The following is a 19,823-nucleotide window of genomic DNA, read 5'->3' on the forward strand; positions in this document are numbered from 1 at the left end:
CTGTATAAAATGTAAGAATATCTCGCTATAAAATATATATGTGCAACTGTCCACTGTGGCACAGGCTACAGACGGTGTTAACAGCAGTTATGATATGTGGTTACAGGATGGGGATGGTACGGGGCAGTAGCCAGCTCTGCAGGTGTCCCATTCCCGTTTCGTGCAAACTGTCTGATCCCCTGAAAGTGATTCCAGATGGGCTCTAGGAGGGTGGGATACAGTCAGCCCAGGCCCACCATTCACAGTAAATACAATTAACAGGTTGAGCTCCCCCATGATCTACCTATGAAAGGAGCAATGCAAGGGTTAAGAAAACATTTTACCCCAGTGGGAGTATTGTGTTTCTTTATCTAAATGCAAAATGTTGTGAAACAAAATGGTTGGCTAGCTTTGGTAGCTATATCATCACTTTCGCTTTGACTTTTCTTGGCTTAATGGTGCCTCACACTATGCTAATTGCCTATGCCAATACCACAGTTTAAGTTAAGTACCATTATAGTTGCTTAAAAAGGTATCTTACTAGGTGGATACAGGCAGCTGTGCCATGAAGACAAACAAGACCCACAGGCGTGGGCTGGATAAATGAACAAAGAATGTGGACTGCCTGCAGGTGAATAAACTAATAAATAATGATGCTGGGCAGATAAATGATGTGGATAGACTGCTGCTGGCATCCACCTGTGTGTCAATGATGTGGAACATATCAGCCCCGTTGCCAGCCAGGCGGTTGGGTATCCTGATGTCCACTGTGGAGCCAGGAAGACTGCTGGGCCCGTTGTTTATTGCCTGGAACCACATCACACACAGACAGAGAGAGATGGAGAGAGAGAAAGACAGAAGTGAATACACAGGGAAACTTATATAAATACTGAAAGTCCTATATACTCTGTGCTAATAGTACCTGGAAAGTGAGATTAAGAGGCTGGAAGTTGCATTCCATGTCTTCCAGCTGGATGAAGCGGGAGGCGTCAATGGAGTTTCCATACACAAAGGAGGTAGGTGTCACCACACTGTGGACAGAGGCCACAGCATATGGGTCAAATGATGACAGATCCAAACAGTTTATTTACACTTCAAAAGACTGTTTAATTTAAATGCACGCAGAAATAATATTAAACAAGCTACATAAAAGAATCTGGCCCAAGTCATGTTGTTAGTTAGTCTGAGGAGTTTTCCTTAGTAGTTGTGATATGAGTCAGATCTGTCCAGCTTTGCCCTAAAGCCTCCCTTCAGATTAAAGACACCAGACATAGCAGCTTTATCAGATGTCAGAGTTCTGGCAGAACTGGGCTGTTTTACATTGCTCTCCCTTCTCTCTGAACTGGTGCTATGATAAAGTGTTGGGAGATAAGGCTTTTCAAGCTGATATGTTCCAAACAGCCCTCCCTCTCCTCCAAAAGGCAAACAGCTGGCGAACAAATCCAAGTCTCTCTATATGAGACATAAACACATGAATGCAGCATTAAGTTTGTGTAATAGTAAACCTATACCGCTGTAGATGTTCATGTATGTCTTGTTCTTTGTCTTACCCAGTGATGGTCGTGTCAATCTCATGGACCAGAGGGATGGAGAGATCCAAACTGTTGTCCATGAGTTTGTGTTCAGGGTTGGCACTATAACCAAGGAACAAGAACATCATTCAATAACAACAACGTCAAGAATAGAGGATTCCATTCTACAAAAAAAATCATAAGAAAGACACGTCATGTTTTTTTCAAAATTGGCAAAATCCTCATGGAGATGTTTTGCCAGACGGTTATATACTCTATGGGGCATTAAGAATGGTTAGACAATGATGTCATTAGTATACATACTGAGACAGTCTAAGGGAAATATAACTACAGTCATGACAAGTGCCAAACATGCACTGCAAGAGTTCCTGCATGCATGCTGTTCTTTGACATTGGCTACTTGGTGTGTAACAGCACACTACATCAGTAAAATGTAGGATCTTTGGCATTATTGTGGGGCTGTAACAATTACTGCATTACCACAGTAGAGTAATTGGAGGCATACCATGACGTTGAGCACATTTATGGGGATAATCCTCTTTTACCATTATACTTAAACTCCCTTTATAGGCATCCTTTCACTACAAACAAATGGCTGTTGGCTGTTGTTTGCACTAAAATATGGGACTTTTCATGCTTACCTTTTTGCTTGAATTAAGAACTGCAACGTGTCATTTTCCCCAGAGAGTCGACTCGTGTCAAAAATCACTGCAAAATGATACTGGAGAGAAAGAGAGAGGTTGCAGCAGGGTGTCATTCAGAGTATTATGAACATGAAATAGCTGTCAACATTATTTGTTTGATTTTAGATTAAGGTGCTGCATAATTCATACCATTCAAAAATGCAGTCAGCAGGAGGGTTCTGCACCCCAATGAGCTGTGCTTGCATAGGATTACAACAACTATAAATACTCTGTGGCCTGAATGGACATACCACAGTGTGAAGTATGGTCCATGTACAGTAAGCCTCCTACATTGTGCATTTAGTTCTACTTTGGTCTGAGCTACCTTGGTCTGTGCTCTCATGAACGGAAATCCCACGCTGCATTTGAGGAAGTCCAAATCAACAAGTCCACAGGAAATGCCCTTTTCTTCCTGGAGAAGAAAGACAGACAGAGAGTAAAGAGGGGGCGATGCAGACAGGCAGGCTGGAGACAGAGAGGGAGACACTCATGGAGACAGAAGATACACAGATAGGGAAAACAGGAGACGTATGGTTGGGAAGGACACAGGCGGCGACAAGGAGCTCTCATTTGAGAAGTTAACTTTCAAAAAGAGGAGGAAAAATTAATCCAAATATCAGATGCATATATTATTTTACAGTATATGTATGGCAAGGAAGGAACAATTTATTATAATATGGTGAGAAAACAGCGAAAAAAACTGCAGCAGGATACTCCCTGGTGGATGACAATTTCTCTTACAGCTTATAACACACACACATGGACACACACACATGCGTGCACACACACACGCACGCATTTACAGTATGATCAAAGTATAATGATTATAAACGGGTTCTTATTTATTAAATGAAGCTCTAAATTAAGTTAAAAGAAGAATGGAAAAAGCAGTGATGGCACACACAGATCTCAGCGGGTGGGTAATTGGACAACCTCCAGGCTGTGTGTTTGGAAGCTTGTCTAAACAATATGGAGCTTCACCGGCTGCGCTGTGTAAACATTCGGGCCTTGACCCTATGAGGAGTAAGAATTCTTTTCGAGCGAGTTCACCGAAAGGCTGTCTTCTGAGCGTGTGTGCTGGGAAGCATGAAAGAGGGCAGATACTTCACCGACCTCGACAACTTCTGTGATAAAGGAGACAGACTAGTGCTTCTGGAACATTCAGCAGAGGCTTAAGGTAATGCGTGCAACATTTTTGCACGCATGGACAGCTTCCCAGGTTTAACTCGCGTTTTAATACACTTGTGCACCTCCAAAAACGATAAGAAAAGAGCTGCGCAGGTTGAGTCCGCTGACATATTTAAGAGGCACACATCCATCCACAGTTATCATCCACACTCCTGATCTCCTTATTCAGCAGTTTCCCAGCTTCAGCCCGGGGTGGAGCCATGCCCTCCATCTTCATTAAGTCAGCTTAAATAAGCAGCGCTGCCCTTTGCATGGATACTATGGTGAGCCCAGTCGGGGGGTGGGGACCCCAGCACAACTGGCAATGATGGAATTTCCTCTATTTCCTGTATTCCTCAGCGCTGCTGTGCAAACACCGCCTGTCCCATGGGACTGGGCAGGATTGGGGAAGTCAGCCTGTTTACCCATCACCCACCTGGCAGCCCTTGAGAGAGAACAGAGCGCTCAGACATATGGCGTGTCGTGCCTCCATGGGGAGAAAAGCGACCTTAGTCTGTTTGTTCAGCACTCCTTCACTTTCTCGCTCTCGCTTGCTTTCTCTGGTCTTTCTCCATCAGGAACAAATACATGTTGGGATTTGCACAAATGGCAGGCCCATTAAATATCACCGGGTTTGTTTACCCTGCTTTAGTGTCAGCAGAAGCCTCCAGTGGAGAAGCACAGTGGGAATGACAATACACAGGAGGTTTTCTACATGTGCTGTGTGTCTCTTAACGTCTCTATCTACTCCAGTGTTTGTACATTTGGCTTGACTTTAGTCTACCTTTTCAAACCAGCGTCAGCCTCTACTTTCAACTGCCTCCAAAAGTATGAAGGAGGAGATCTAGCTCTGACTTTTCACAGCATGTGCAAGGACGTACTTCACGGCCATGAAAATCAGTGATTCATAGATTCTTAGGTTTAAGTACCACAGAAATTCACAGGTTCACACTTTTCTCTCTCACATTCCAAATTTTTGGACTTTTCACCACAACACTCAGCTGTTCCAACTGCTGAACCATCACAAATGCAATGGGGAAAAAAATAATGTCTGCCATAGCTCTGGCCCCTCAGGAGAAGTAACTACAACTGACTCCTTCAATGTTTCATAGGGGTAAAAAAACACGAAACAAAAAAAAAACAGAAGCCAGTGCAGCGGTCTCTGACTCCCATGGGAGTGCAGAGGGAGCTCCTGAAACCAATTCACCTCCACAGCTTTCAGACAGCTTGTGTTGCAAGAACAACAAGGAGATAACAGACCTCGCTCTTAAACACGCGGGGAGCACAAGTTCAAGCTTCCTTCGCTGGAGAAAGAGCCTCGGGGGAGGATTAGGAGCTGACCTTAACTTTGCAAAAAAGCGGGTCATATCAACACCTTGGGCTTCTCTAGGAGTAAAGGTAATTAGAAACGTCTCGCACAGCATCCAGTAGCAAGGCCGCTCGGTGGCTCCTTTGTCACGTTTTAATATTGCTCGCTTCCGGTTCCCTTTGTGCAGCTGGCCACCCTGACTCATCTGGTTACCAAACAATAGGAGGCTCTGTGGCTACCGGTAAACCGATACTTAATGTCAACCTAGCTCATTAGATTAGTCGTGAAACTGAAACTGAAACACTATTTTTGTAATATTTGCCCAAAACACAGATTCTATTTAAATTCAATATCACATATGTTGGGACCCTAACCCTAAACCTAACCCTTTTAAATCAAGCCATAGGGTGTGTGCTTCACAGAGATGGTCTTATCAACCACAGAGGCACAAAACACTGTGGAAGGATAAACATAAAGGTCCATTATGAGGGAAAAAGTCTTCCTGATACATGCTGTCCCTTCTACTTTATTTGTCAGGGTGCTGTGTCTGACGTGGCGTCTCTCTCTCTCTCTCTCTCTCTCCCTCTCTCTTTCTCTCTCTCTCTCTCTGTCAGGTATGACTGGATCTGCTGGTCTCTTCACTACTACAATTGAGCGAGCAGACACAGAGCAGAGGCAGAGCTGGCCACTTCACTCCCAGCCAACGTAACCATCCTCTGTGAAATCCATCCACGCACAGCCTCAAGGAAAATCTCTGATGTTCAATGTGGGCCGGCAGTAGGAAGATACTGTATTTCCTTAACAGTAAGAGTAGGGGGAAATCATTTTCTGTTAGAGACTGTGATTAGGTGAGGAGTAGGTGCAAGCCGTGCCTGAGCCAAGCTCAGTCAATATCCTCACTTCACAAACCTGTATTCCCGCTTTTAAGTGTGGCCCTGTACGTTTTTTATTTTATTACCCAGCGTATAATGGGGATTTGAATGGTATATAGGTCAAGGGGTGTGGGAATATGAGATATGTGCGATTTGATTTATTCTCATGCATGCACACTTTGCACACAGTTCCTATCCTGACGCTGACATGTGGGTCTGTGTTGAATGAGTCAGAAAAGCATGTGACAGGTCAGCCAGAGGAGCGCTCCTCTGAGACGGGACAGCTGTTGCCGCCGCTGCTAGGGCTCTCCTCCTCTTCCTCGCCTTTAACCTTTCATCTGTTGAGCTGCCTACACAGCGCAGGGAAAGTTAAGTCTATCTGTCTGTAAGCAGGTCTGCCTTTTCCGATGCTTCATTGTTTAGACTGCTCTCCTGACACGCTGTTAGAAGCTATTTCACCAGTCTGTCTTTTCAGTGATTGACTTGTACGCGATCCACATCTTTACTGCATCAAAACAACAACAACTGAACTGACTTTAGAAATAAACATGAGCACCAGAGTAAATAAACAGATACTTGAACAGACCTTCTGCCAGAAGTTGATGTAGAACACTTCCCTGGAGAAGTTAAAGTAGATGTTGGTGTCATAGGCGTCATCTCCAGCGTTAGAGATAGTCAGGTTCAAAGAGATGTTCTTCACCCCTCCAAGGGCCAAGTGGGGCTTACTGTACAATCTGATGGGAACATGCAGCACACAATGTATTTCAGTGAATGAACACACTGCTTAGAACATCTGTATGCTGCCACAGGAGAAGCAGTAAGCAAGGATTTACAGTAAAGACACATCAGAGTTTGTTTTATTTTGAAATTTAAAGTTAACATTTGGGACCTATACAGGAGTGGCCACTCAAAAAATTATTTGTTTCTTTTCATAGAAAAAAATATATAATAGATGACTGCTGCTTATCGTGACAGACATAAACTGTATACTTTTGTTAGCAAATGTAGACAGCCAAAGATATACAACAAAAAGAGAAGGAACTCCCTAAATATGGAAAATATATGGACATCCTCCAGGTCTTTGGAGCCAAACATGCGTCATGGTTCCACTGTCCACACCCACATGGCCTAATGCCTATGACGTCAGCTTACTTCCTCAGAGTGGGGAGCAATGGCCAAGACAGAGAAGTAATGGCAATATAAACGAATGAACTAGCCAAACTGTGAAGGAGAGAGATTTACCCAGAAAGCAACAGCTTCCCATGAAGCCGCAGGTCTGCAGCACAGTCGTCTGACAGGCAGTTCTTCTCAAACCATGTCTGGGAGAGGAAACAGTACAGCACACAGTTCATACGACCTCATGGTGTCCATGGACCTGAACACAATACTCAGCCTAGGGGGCAGCGTTGTGTCGTTGTTGGAATGATGGACTGGATCCAGTAGACATTTATCCAGGAAGGCCGGGGTCTTTACTATATCTGATCTCTTTCTGATCTCTCTTTTAATCAGACCAAGGATGGTCTTTGGTTTGAGGCTAAATCATGAAAGGAAGCTTAAGTCTAGTGGTCAAGTCGCAAGTAACGTTGTTGAATTTCAGATAAATGGATTCGGGAAGTGCTGAAAGATGCTAATCCCCCACTTCTCAAGAAGCGCATGCATTGGGGAAACACATGTGGGGCAGGTTAGAGGTGGGTGCAAAGAAAACAAATGAATCAGTCTTCTGGATTCCACTCAAGAAAAGCTAACACAGCCAATACCAAGCTGGTAACCAACACCAAATCATTATAACCTCAATTTGGGCTATTTCCTACATTCCTTCCCTGGTACAGGGGAAGACATGACTTTGCTTACATATATCAGGTCTGTGGTGAATTTCATTTTCACCCCAATCAATTCAGGAAATGAACTATATGAAGACCTGAATTTGTTGAAAATGGCCAATTGTTATGTTAGACTAGTCATCTTCAAACTATGGGGCACGATCCATTAGTGGGTCCTGGGAGGATAGGAGGAGTGTGAGATTAATGTGAAAGAAAAAATGTTGAAGCTTGCCAACACGGGAGTACTTCCTAATACAAGTGCAGGATGATATGTGTATAATTCAGACAGGTAATGACAGATTATTTTTCAATAAACATAAATAATGAACTAAATGAACTCAAGGCATATGGGAGTAGATTTGAGCAAGTTGATATTGAGAATGTCAATCACTGTGCTTTTGCAATCAATGACACTGTATCGCCTGAACAGTGACTGATCCTCTCTGTCAATGTCTTGCTCAAAACAGAGTAGACTGCTTAATTTTGGGGGCTAGAATAATATTTTTTTTCAGTGGCTAAAAGCGTGAATCATCTATTTTGTATAAAGGTCCAACCACTGGAAAGTAAATTTCTAAGTGAAAATGTAATCAGATAAGATTAACTTCAACAATAAATACTGGAAATGGTGAAAGGTTATTCGTGGGCTTACATTTACTTGGCTGCCAAATCCAACTACTGTGAAATAATTCTCCAAGTAATGATTTTATTAAATTTCACCAAATGTTTGAGATAGCGATAGGAATATGGGCATTGGCAATGGGCCTTTCATGGTACATTTGAAATAATCTCTCAGTACAATATTCTTTCACCGCACAAAATCAGCCAATGTGAAGCCCTGAAAATATTACAAAGCCCTGCCTTTGAGGATTTCACATCCATCAGCCTTATTAATCCCTTTCATCACATACTTTCATCACATCAGGGCTGGTAGCGTGTCTTACCTCATTCCTCGCTGCAACCTTGTTTCCTTTCTTCCATCGTAACACCGGGGAGAGGGCAGGCAGGTCTCGGTCCTGGTGTCCACTCAGCACATGCTTCCCCAAGCTGTAAGCCACCTCAAATGTGATGGGTGTGAACACCTCCTTCACATCCTTCTGCAGAGAGCACAAACAACAGGGCCATTGCTATACCATGGACACATATCTATTAAAATTCAGGATAAAAAACACTGTTTACATTGCCGGTTGATCAGTGAAACATCATACAGCCTTGATATTTTCACTGTAACCTGCTGGCAAAGAGCCTAATGTTGAAACAGAAGGCTGTATACAGATGTAAGTATTGTCTGTGTTGTGGCAGCTTGGCTTCGCTGGACAGGTGAAATAAAACTCTCTCATCTGTCATAAACATCTTTTTTTTTTCTTTTCATTTTGTTTGTTGAAAGAATTAAAAGCCTAGGCCACCACTGGAAGTTTTCAGTAAACTGGACCTCCAAAAGACTTGGTAATCAGTTTTGTAATAACCTGCTGGCATTGCCTCTAAGAGATATATTTTTGTTTCTGGCTATACAATCTAAAACCGCAAAAGAACTGTTTCATTTGGCACCAGACTTGGAAACAATGAAGACTGAATGAAAACAGAGAGCTAAATGTGATCAAATCCCATGTCTTCATTAGAGGATAGTGCTGGAAGGCGTACATGGGAAAAGCAGATATTAATGTTGCTTTTTCATCTCTCCTGTCCATTAAAGTACATTCAGCTCTTTGAAGGCGGCTTGGTCGGTCTGATCTCAGTGTCTCCAAACCCGCAGCAAAAACACGCACAAGCTCCAGAGGCAACTAGTGTCTCTCTCCCCAACTGATTTCTGCCAACATGGAGCCAAACCCATAATGTAAACACAGGGGCTTCTCTGTGTTTTCCGGTGGTCACTTAGGCCACTCTTTCTTTTGCACTTTCTCTCTTTGCCCATTATCACAAAGTTTTCCGACGTCCACCCACCCATCCCCTTCCCTCCAGCAGGCGTATAGAGCCGGTCTGGGGTTTGAACACATCAGGCCTCTCCCTACCTAGCAGCAGTGAGAGAGTTATAGCAGGAAAGGGGAAAAGTTAGGTTATGTGCAGGACATGAATAGACAAAAACACAGACGGTTTGCGACTCCTTTGGGAAACAGTGCCGCACACCCATAAACAAATGGGTTTACTGGCCAGATCAGTAGATTTTCAGTGATTTTCCGTCATTATTTTAAGAAGACCTTTACTCCTGTCCATTGGAGCTACCACAATTGAAAATGACAAAGTTAAAGTGCAAGTTCCCACACTACAATTGGCCAATGATAAGGCTCAGTAGCACAGACACAGCAGAGGTCAACCTCCCATCCATCATTGGACTGCAATCCATGCCTCATTGGTCTTATAGAGACTGTGTTGTTCTAGTAATGCGTCTGTTCAGCTGGGAGGTAACATGAACAATGTTGTGCTCAGTGCGTGACAAGTGGTGGTATACCATGTAAGGGGCTGGCAAAATCCTCAGTTGCCATTAAAGCAGAATGCTTCAAATGGCCCCTGTCCAGCGCCCTCTGAGTGAACCGACCCCCTGGGACCCCTCACTGCTGGGGTCTGCACAGCGAGCCTCGGCCCCGCACTCCCTCTATTTATCTCACATTTTCCACATGAGCCACGTGAGAATTTGGGGACACAATGACCTGTTCTTAAAATGAAATGTTGTTTTTGCAGAATTTCATGCTTAAAAACAACCTTTAAGTAAAAGTGAATAGGCATAGTCATGAGAATTTCCATTAAACTAGTGTGTGGAGGAAGTATTTCCAAATCCTCTTAAACAGTGCCTGTATTATTGTGCAGACACAGGATCACTTCCCGTTTGAAACACAGGACTACAGACAGGCTAACTAACTGGAGGACTCCCAAGACTCACACAGCCAGCTCAGAAGTGCCGGAGGTCATTGGTAACACTTGGCCTAATCTTTTATTAGCCTGTTATTAATGCTCCCAATCGCCCCACCCCAGTCCCAGTCCCCGCCCCTGGCCCAGTCACCTACTCCCTCCCCAGGCCTGTTATTAATTCCTGTATTTATGGAACAGAAGAGTTCCTGAGCTCCAGCTGAGTTGGACACCCGCTAGTGTTAATTGCCTGTTACCTATAACTTTGCGAGTGGAATGAACCCTGACAACTGTTCCTTACATGCCGGTCAAACTCACAAGAGAGAGCTTGTGACAGGTCACTCTCTCCACTCAAAGGCTGCCATTGTGTTAATCCTCATTTGAACACAAAAGCCTCAGGGTGGGTCTGTGCTCTCAGATCACACAGGACATTTCTGGGAATGGAATTTATGTTATTTAAAACTCATTATAATGAAAGCTGTGGACGCAACACATGTTTATGTCATGCAAATAGTTTTAAAACAGAACAACTTAATGGCATAGGTTCTTTCTTTCTTCTTCATGGGTACTTACCCATAGAGAGGAGAATACTGCCAATAAAGAAAGGTCTATTTCCCTCACCAAACATATGAAGTTGAAGGAGGATGCCTGGTACCTCACAAGTGCTCTAAACCCTCTCATCATCCCATGGACAGATTTAGCTATTAATGGTTGGAGTCATACTGTAAAGCCTAAAAACCCTGTGGAGAGCAGCCGTCTTCCAGCAGCTCCCACCATACCTTATAAATTGTGAATTGTCAAATATCTGACTAACAGTTCTGCATTTAACAGCAGTTGCAAACTTTAATGGTACACTCAATATAAGCACTTCCTCCCTATAAACATATTGAAACGGGCAACTTACAGAATGCAGGACAGCTTGTCATTCTCCGTATTTTGAGAGAAAACAGCTGGGAACCGAGCCTTCACCTACAACACCTCCTCCCATTGGAACAAGGCTACTGCCAACATATTATCTCAGTGTTTATGTCCAGATTCAAGACCCATTTATTTAGTGCGGCTTACGATCGACCGCAACTCCCACCTTACCAGCCATTCTTTCCCCTTCTTTTCCTTCTCTGCAGTCATTTACTGTCTGCTCTGGTGGACTATCTTGCTGTTTCTCACACACATCCACCCAAACCACACCATGCATGCACAAACTAAAATGTATGCATACACACACCCACAAGCTCTGTGATGTGTTTGTTATCTTGTGTTCTTTGTTGCTCTGTGAAACAAGTAGTAACAAACCTAAAGTACTCTATGGGTGAATTAGATTTGACAAGGCATGCTTGCATACTGTAATTTAGTTTAACTTTATTTTATAGATTGCACCCTGAACTATGCCTAAGAGCTCAACTACAGTGCAAGCTCTGATCTCACATGCTCACATGTTAATCTGTTCAACAAGATGGCAACGCACCAAGCTGCCCCTCCGTGCTCCATCATAGTGGGTGCGGGGAGGATGATGTCAGCTCCACAGGCTCTGATCCTGACTTTAAATGCCTCATGCTTGGCTGAGATGCACAAGCAGCTCACCAGAGCTCCTCTCTCCATCTTCCCAGCCAAACCACTCCCTCAAATGTAAAATGCACATGCATATGGCTTATGACTGGTCATGGGAAATCTTTATTAACTACAGTGAGGGCAACACACACACTCCTCCTTTTTAGGACAATGGCTGTTTGGATGACTTGCAGGTTGAGGCTATTTCACTCAATGGCTAAACGCCAGGGAATCTTAGGTTAAATGGAAAAAGGCTTTTTAGTTGAGTGATGGATGGATTTAACCTGTGAAGTGCCAGGGTTCGGGTTAAGGCTATGTGTGTACAGTGTGACATACACAGAGACTACTTGAAATATCCTGAAAGTATTTACACTAATGTCTCCAGCATATGGGATCCATGCACTTAAGCAGCTTATCTCGCCTTCTCGTTGAATCCTAACAGAGAAGGGGATAGTGAGACCATTTCTGAAATTTTTAGCGCTGAACTCTTTGCCAGATAGACTACTAGTCAGGGCAAACTATAGCTGCTGCTTTCCTCAAATGGAACCAGTCACGGCCCTTCAGAAGAGGGGAGGAGAAACACCAGATGTTGAGAAGCCAATAGACTAAGCTTGAGTGACAGACTGTGTAGTGGGAGTCGGAGATGGTAGCAGATAGTATCTTCCAACCATTTTGGCTGGAAAACCTTTTTAACAATCAAAGTATAAACAGCTCTTTCTTCATTCCATCTGACTGATCCTCATTCTCCTACATCATCCTCACCGCAGTGACATGATAGACAGATCAAAGGAGATAAGGGTGCCTGTGAGCGTCAGATGCTCCGCACCGCCGACATCCAGTTTGTCAACACAGCTTCTTACAAGACACCACTGCAATCTCTATTCTTAAACTAGAAAAGATTACATAGCTGCTGACAAATCCATTGGCTCATACTCATTCACAGGATTCCTCTTGGTTTGACTCCCCTTTACTCCCCTTTACTTATCTGCTACGAGCCTCATCCATAACTTACAACGTCCCATATACCCATTGCATCCTGTTAAAATCCCTAAAGGACCTCTTCATATCAGTTTGCTGTTGCCAGTGACAGTATTTTATCTAGATAACATCTGTCAAGGTCTTTGTCAAGGATCGCTGAGTGAGAATGAGTGCAGTTGCTTCCGGACGCAGCAATATCCCTCATTTGTGTGCCTCCATCCCTCTTGTTCTGTCATTTTAACTATGTGTTGATTGCTCTTTACCTGTGCATGTGTGTTTATACCTGTAAATAATAGTCTATACCTATGTTGTGTCCTTGTTGTCTTATGGCTTGTCATGCCAAATGAGAAGTGGTTCTGCCTTTTGTCAAGTCTGTTGTTTCATAATTTTTGCTTTGTTGCAGTTATCTGTTGTTGTCTCTACTGTAAGTTCTTAAATGTATTGTATGTAATTACAATTCTCTTGTCTGCCTGCAAAAGGGCTTCAGGCTTTATTCAGACCACCACTCTAAATAAAACATGTGCTTAATTGGCTTGTCTGGGTAAAAGAAAAAGTTACAAAAAGTCAAGAAAACAATGAAGTTGGGCTTTGATACTTTCAGCCTGTTCGAAACCACATCATTCTTAGTAATGTGAAGATGCCAGACAACCAATCATACCAAATGTATGAAGCATGCCTTTGAAAGCCTTTCCCATTCAACATGAGCCATGTTTACTCCGGGCAGTGGAGAAGAGTTGAGTCTGCCTGATGTTAGTAATAGAGGTAGAGATTCTCAGATGTCTGTCCAGGTTCAGGCACCAACCTGAATGCTTAATAAATCACAGTCTTCAACTCCAGAACCTGTTGTGCATCAAAACACATTGTTTCCAGAAACAAATCAAACTGACAAAGCTTTCTAAAAAAAAAAAAGATGCAGCTGGCAGGCAATTTACTGTACATTGTGTGACAGTGCAAAAGGTAAAAATTATTTCTGAGAGCTTACAGTTCCAGGAATAGTTTTGTAGTCAAGCTAATTTAGTTAGATATGTATCTAGTGGTCAGTCAGGTCCAGTGAGAGTTTACAGGGTTCTGAACTGATTGTAACTGGGAGTAATTGGCAGACTAATTGATAGACCTTGCTGTGGGACAAGGAGAAAGAACGAGGAGAGGACAATATTGTCACAGCCCATCAGAATTGCAAGTACAATGTGTGAGTCTGTCACATTTCACCCATGACAGACTGTACATTCCCCAAGCACTGTGCATGTGTCTTACCCCCAATTCTGACTTGCCAAAAAGCGCTAAAGTCAACATCACATCCTGTAAAATATTAATAGACTCCGACACTGCAAAAAGTCATTTAGTCTATTATTGAGTCATAAAATCCAAATTTTCTTAAAATAAGTGAAAAAATCTGCCAATGGGGTTAGATTTTCAAGAAGAATTTGACTTCTTGCCAATGCAAATCAAGTTGTTTCAAGGATTTTGTACAATCAAGTGTCATTTTCTTGATACTAGTGCAGTGATCTGCCTTATTCTGACTTTCAAGATATTGACACTCATTTCTAGAAAATTCCTGAAACAAGTGAAACTGCACTGGAAACTATATCACCTCATTGGCAGAATTTTTCTCTTAAGATTTGAAGGCTGAATCTGAGACTAAATGACTTGTTTTTGCAGTGAATGACTATGATGTTTCTCTATAAGTTTCAAAAACTGCCTGAAACAAAACTGTGATCTAACCCTGTAAAAAGCTGTGACTAATGCCTGATCAGAATGAGCCATTCATTAAGAATCCCCCTGAACTGAACTCAAAAAACCAATAGAACACAATAGAATGTACTGCTGTACTTTACTCAAAGACAGAACATTGTGAACCATATAAATCCTGTGTACTATCTGGGTTGATGTTTCCTTTAAACAGATAAATCAAACAAACCCTAACCTTCAGCAGTACTGAGTGCTGCTGCATGTGGCAGAGTGTTGTAATGTCTCCCATGAGCAAACACGCGCTGCATATTTCCCCCTGGTGAAAAGAGAAAATCTGTCCTTTAGGGGAAAGAGCACTTTATAGCGGACTATCACTTAACTGACAGGAAACGTAAACCATCTGTACTGTCATGCATGAGGCTATTTCATGAATAAACACCAATAAATACCCTGTTGCCCTGTTGACAAAAACACATATCACACTCTCATCAAAATATTAACTTCCTGAAGTAGGTCTCTCTCTCTCTCTCACACACACACACACACACACACACACACACACACCTCTTTACTTTAGACATACAATAAGCTTGCAGCCAATAAAGAGCCCAGGGGTGCAGATAAGGAGATACACATCGCTTATGCCTATGAGAATCCGAGCAGAATGAATTTATTGCTTTCTGAAACAATGTTCACGTAAACACAAATTACAGGAAACTTTTATGGTCGCGCATGCATCATGAAGAAGGCATTCAACATTTGACCCTTGAACAGTTAAAACCACAGCTGGGATTTATAAAGGAGGAGAGAAAGGCACCTCGCTTCCCTGCTGGAAACTGGCAGATAGGATAGGTTTTCTGCTAAAAACATACCAAAATCATCAACCTGTTATTAATAGGACATTCTATCAACAACTACTTGATTTCATGCCAGTGCTGACATGTAACTGTGCTATAATACTGAGCTGAAATCCAACTGTCCACCTAAATATACACAGCTGTATTCCCTCACATCCCAGTTTCTCACATAACCCCCTCGCATTTTGAAATTCTCAACACATCTCTGGCTTCGGAGCTATTTTCGGAATCATTATGTCATCTAATTTGAGAGCGTTACTTCCTACAAGCTTTGAATCTCTTGAAACGGGCCTAGCGTGTGTGTGCACAGCGATAGAGCTGACCTCTGGACACTCCACAGCGCCACAGCAGAACCCGGAGGGAAAATAAGTGCGCAAAGTCCTCTATTACTGCCGCTTCATTCCCAGAATTCCAGACCTGCAGGACTCCCATCATCATGTCTGTCTACCTTCACTCCCTCGCTGATCTCTACTGTAACTGAACCAGGCTGAGGAGTGTGGAGTCACCACAAGGACACAAGGCCCTCCAACAAAGCAAAACAAACCTAGTGCTGAAAAAAAAAAAAAAGAAAACCTTGCAGAATCCAGATGAGATCCTTTTAAGGAAGCAGCTTTGGGTCTTGAGAACTGAGAAGCATATAGAGGTTAAAACAGTGTGATTTCAGTCACTACATTAGCCTCTATTATTGTTGTTGTTGTTGTTTTTACCTGTGGTGGTGGTGTTAATAATAATAACAACAACTCAACAATAACAGCAACAACAACGACAATAATATGAATACTAGTAATAATAGTAATACTAGTAATACTACTACTACTACTACTACTACTACTACTACTACTACTACTAATAATAATAATAATAATAATACTAAATAGGATATTGTGTCCAAACTGTCCAGTTCATGCATCTAGTGAACTGAGGTAATGTTTCACTGGGTGCGGTTTGGTTGCATACTTACAAACTAACTTACATCATCAGAATTCTATTACAGAGGCTGTTGCTGTTTTGACCCGACAACAACAACAACAAGCGTCTGAGGACTTCCTCTCTTTGAGAGATGAAGTTCCTTCAGCATCTTGATAATCTTTCTGGCTGCATAAACAGGAAGCTTTTTTATTTGCACTCTTATGCATTTAATTTGAGAAATGCAATGTTTCCAAAAAACATAATTACATAAAATGGAATTATTACATTTACAATTGCAGATTCTGTGCCATGACAGTTCAGATGGACCTGTATTCACATGCTTTTGTAGAAAACTTCTGGTGTGATCTCAGGAGAAAACAACGCTCTGATAGATTAGATACCAGCAGGGAAGATCTGCTCTAAACTGTGCAGTTTTATCTGTGTGTTTGAGGTTGTTCCATCCTGGTGATAGAGGAGGCCTCCAGATGCTTCCTGTAGCTGATTTGGTCACTATGCACGAAATCTGGGGCACTTTTTTGCCTCATTGTTATTCTTGGGGCCATTGTTTTTAGACGACGCCCAGATAAAACTGCAGCACACAAATACAAATCTGTCAAATTCACCTTATGAAGCCAGGTTACAGGCTCAGCTGCACATAAACAAATGTCTCAGATGTGTATATATGCCTCACTTCCACTGTGGCAGACCCAGCCCGTACACAGGAAGCTGAATAATGATGCTGACGCCACAATAGCAGAAATACACGCTTTCATTAACAAATGGGTCAAGTAGTGGGAGGAGATAAGAGGGGTCATCGACAGGTTCTCAAAAGGAAGCATCATGAGGAAGAACGAGTGATGAAGTAACTGCAGCCCAGGACCTGCGCTTCTTATTCAACATCTATCCTTTCTTCAACACACACACACACACACACGCATATACATTTCCTCTGCAGTGGAAGTGGGAAACATGGCTTGGGAAACTCTTTCATTTTGGTCAGAGTTGGCCACCCATTGCGGTGCTTTGTGGTGGCATCGTGTGGCAGTAACGTGGCCAGCAGACTGAGGAAACATTTTGCCCAGCGTGCTGAGCTGCCAAAATCAACAAATCATAAAAAACAGCTCAACATTTGGTTGGTCTTGATATGAGTAACAACAATGGATTTACTATAGCAACAACACCAAGTCACTCTAATGAGAAGCCACACCAAAAATATTGCGGCAATTACATCTTTAATGTACAGGAGTGAGAAGCAACTTCATGTGAAATATGCCTCATTTTGAACAGTAAAACAAGTCTATTAGCTGTTTCTCCCAAAACAAGCCTGGAAAAGAACTGAGTAATGTTCACTCTGGCACAACCATCTAGGGAAATCCTGACCAGAATACAACCCTGTGCTAAAATTAGTATGAATAATCTATTTTTTTCTGGATCCAGCTATTGCCATTAAGACTAATACTTACAGACAAAGCATTTAACTGACATTATTTATATGACAGCGTCTATGCCATTTTTCCACTCGATTTATTCTTGTACCTACTCTAGTATATTTTAATTTTTTTCCGTCCTATTCTTTATAAATAGGTGCTTGACTTGCTGCCGTGTGTAATAGAAGACAGCTGGATATGATTACCTTCCTGCTATATACTTTCATTGTATCAGCTTTCTTGGCCTGGGGTAAATGAAACCAGTGGAATGGCATCAAGGGAATTGCACATTTCTGTCGAACTGTAAAGAGGCAAACAAAGCAGGCAGTGTGGCAGCCAGGCTCCAAGTTTCCACGTGCCAGTGCTGCGTCTCTGGGACTCTCTGGGATGCAGCTAACTCCTGGTTTACTCTCCAAGTTTCCCTGTGTCTCTTTATGGAGAGCAGACCTCGGTCAAACAGTAACTGTAAGTCATTTTTGATATATGTTTTGACCCACTTGGAGTAGCTGATTGGTGGGTTTCACCGCTTCACGCAATTCAAATACTGACAGGTAACTTGTCAATCACAGAAATGTGTTCTACATTGACTTTCAAATACTTTCATGTGATTGTCTAGACTTTCTGGCACTGGTTACTGTGTCCTATGTGGCATACTCTATCTGGCACCAAGGTAAGCTGAAATAAACTACAAAAAGTATTTGATCCAAGTCTTGTGGAGATTGGAAATTCAATGGCCAGTCTCAGTGTCAATATTGTTCATGTAGTGTCAGTGATAACTGTCCAGAGGATGCTGATCTGGTTCCATCGATCAAAACTGTACATCAGAATCACTTTATCAAAATACAGTATCATAATGTATCTGTCATGCCGGTGTCTATTCTATTTCTGTTACGTTTCTTTTACACTGTTGTTGCTCCTTTTGTTTTGTGAGGTGCTTTGCAGCCCTGGTTTTGAAAAGTACAAAAAAATAAAGATTTACATACGTACATATAACAGGGACAACTACCAAAGTAACACAAAAAGATTGAAGCACACATGGTACCAGGATTTCACACTCAGTGCAAGCGGACAGTGCAAGATATAAACAGTCAACTATGCATATCACTCCATACAGTATATATACATTCAGCATTCTGCCACTTTTGTATACATTCACTCAGCATGTCCTACATTGCAGGAGTCGACCTGAAGCTGTATATTAATGAACTAGAAGGCACTCAGTAGAGTACAAACGTCCGCCAATGCTGAATAACACTCCAACTCGCAAAGCTCCATGAAGGTTTATGTGTGGTTATCGTTTTTCTTCCGCGTTTGACTTTCAACCAAAATAGCATGTGTATGCAATGCTGTTTAGCAGCCGACTTGGAAGTCCTGGATGTTGGACTTTCCTACCAGCACCTGAATGCAGCATAATAGTTATGGCTTAAAAAACAAAAATTGTCTAATGGTGGAAATCCCAGATCGGGATCACCACCAAAATCTAATCAACTGACCCTCGGGCCAAGGGCTTTCTGTCCACCAAATTTCAGCCAAATCTGATTTTGAGATAGCTTGCTATAAAAAGACAAACAGACAAACAACTTTGTTGGCAGAGGTAGTGAGAAAAGTTCTTTCTGTGACTTAATAGACCATAATCAGCTCATCTATCCAGTATGAACAGCTTCTCTCATGAAAAAGCAGATCTCATAAGTTGTGTCATAAAAGCCCAACATGTCGGCCTCATCTAGTTCTCTCTAATCAGACATATGAGACTGGAGATGGCTCCAGTACATTTAGCTCCGACAGATTGATGTCCACCCTGGAGATGCCCCACTAGCAGCAGCAGCCATCAGAATAGGGTTTGATGGACCTTTAAATACCCCCATGGTGCCAGGGAAATGTTATGGGGACATGAGATATAGGGCACACACCGAGTGGAATATAGGTTAGAGAACAGGGGCACCAAGAGGAGTATACTTTACGAGCTAAATTAAACAGACAACTGTTACAGGCAGGGCTTCAGCTGCCTATTTTAGCTCTTCCTTGGAGACTGTGATGCATCTACAGAGCCACACAATACCACTCACCACCACAAATGCACTGGCCCTTGGCACGATTTCAAGGCTCACGTGCATGACACAGTGATGGCACTGCTGAAATATAAACACATATACGACGCCGAATAAATTGCCAAGGCTGTAAACACGCCATGTGATGTGATCACAGAAATAGTTTG

The 19,823-nt window shown here is 42.5% G+C and overlaps 1 protein-coding gene across 2 annotated transcripts in view; it reads right to left on the reverse strand.

Moving 5' to 3' along the window:
- itga9 (integrin, alpha 9) overlaps positions 1–19,823 on the reverse strand; it is a 48,327-nt gene that overhangs the window by 8,319 nt on the left and 20,185 nt on the right. For both annotated transcript variants that reach the window (XM_071527401.1, XM_071527402.1), the window contains exons 16-23: positions 8,304–8,456; positions 6,785–6,861; positions 6,129–6,276; positions 2,520–2,606; positions 2,153–2,232; positions 1,530–1,613; positions 902–1,010; positions 679–786 (exon numbers count right to left, since the gene is read on the reverse strand). In XM_071527401.1, the coding sequence (XP_071383502.1) occupies positions 679–786; positions 902–1,010; positions 1,530–1,613; positions 2,153–2,232; positions 2,520–2,606; positions 6,129–6,276; positions 6,785–6,861; positions 8,304–8,456 (846 nt within the window). The remainder of the gene's footprint in view (positions 1–678; positions 787–901; positions 1,011–1,529; positions 1,614–2,152; positions 2,233–2,519; positions 2,607–6,128; positions 6,277–6,784; positions 6,862–8,303; positions 8,457–19,823) is intronic.

This window comes from Centroberyx affinis, unplaced genomic scaffold (genome assembly GCF_046629955.1).
Source record: "Centroberyx affinis isolate AG114_WGS23_722 - 3 ecotype Tasmania unplaced genomic scaffold, CSIRO-AGI_Caff_v1 ptg001528l_1, whole genome shotgun sequence".
Classification (NCBI taxonomy): domain Eukaryota; kingdom Metazoa; phylum Chordata; class Actinopteri; order Beryciformes; family Berycidae; genus Centroberyx; species Centroberyx affinis.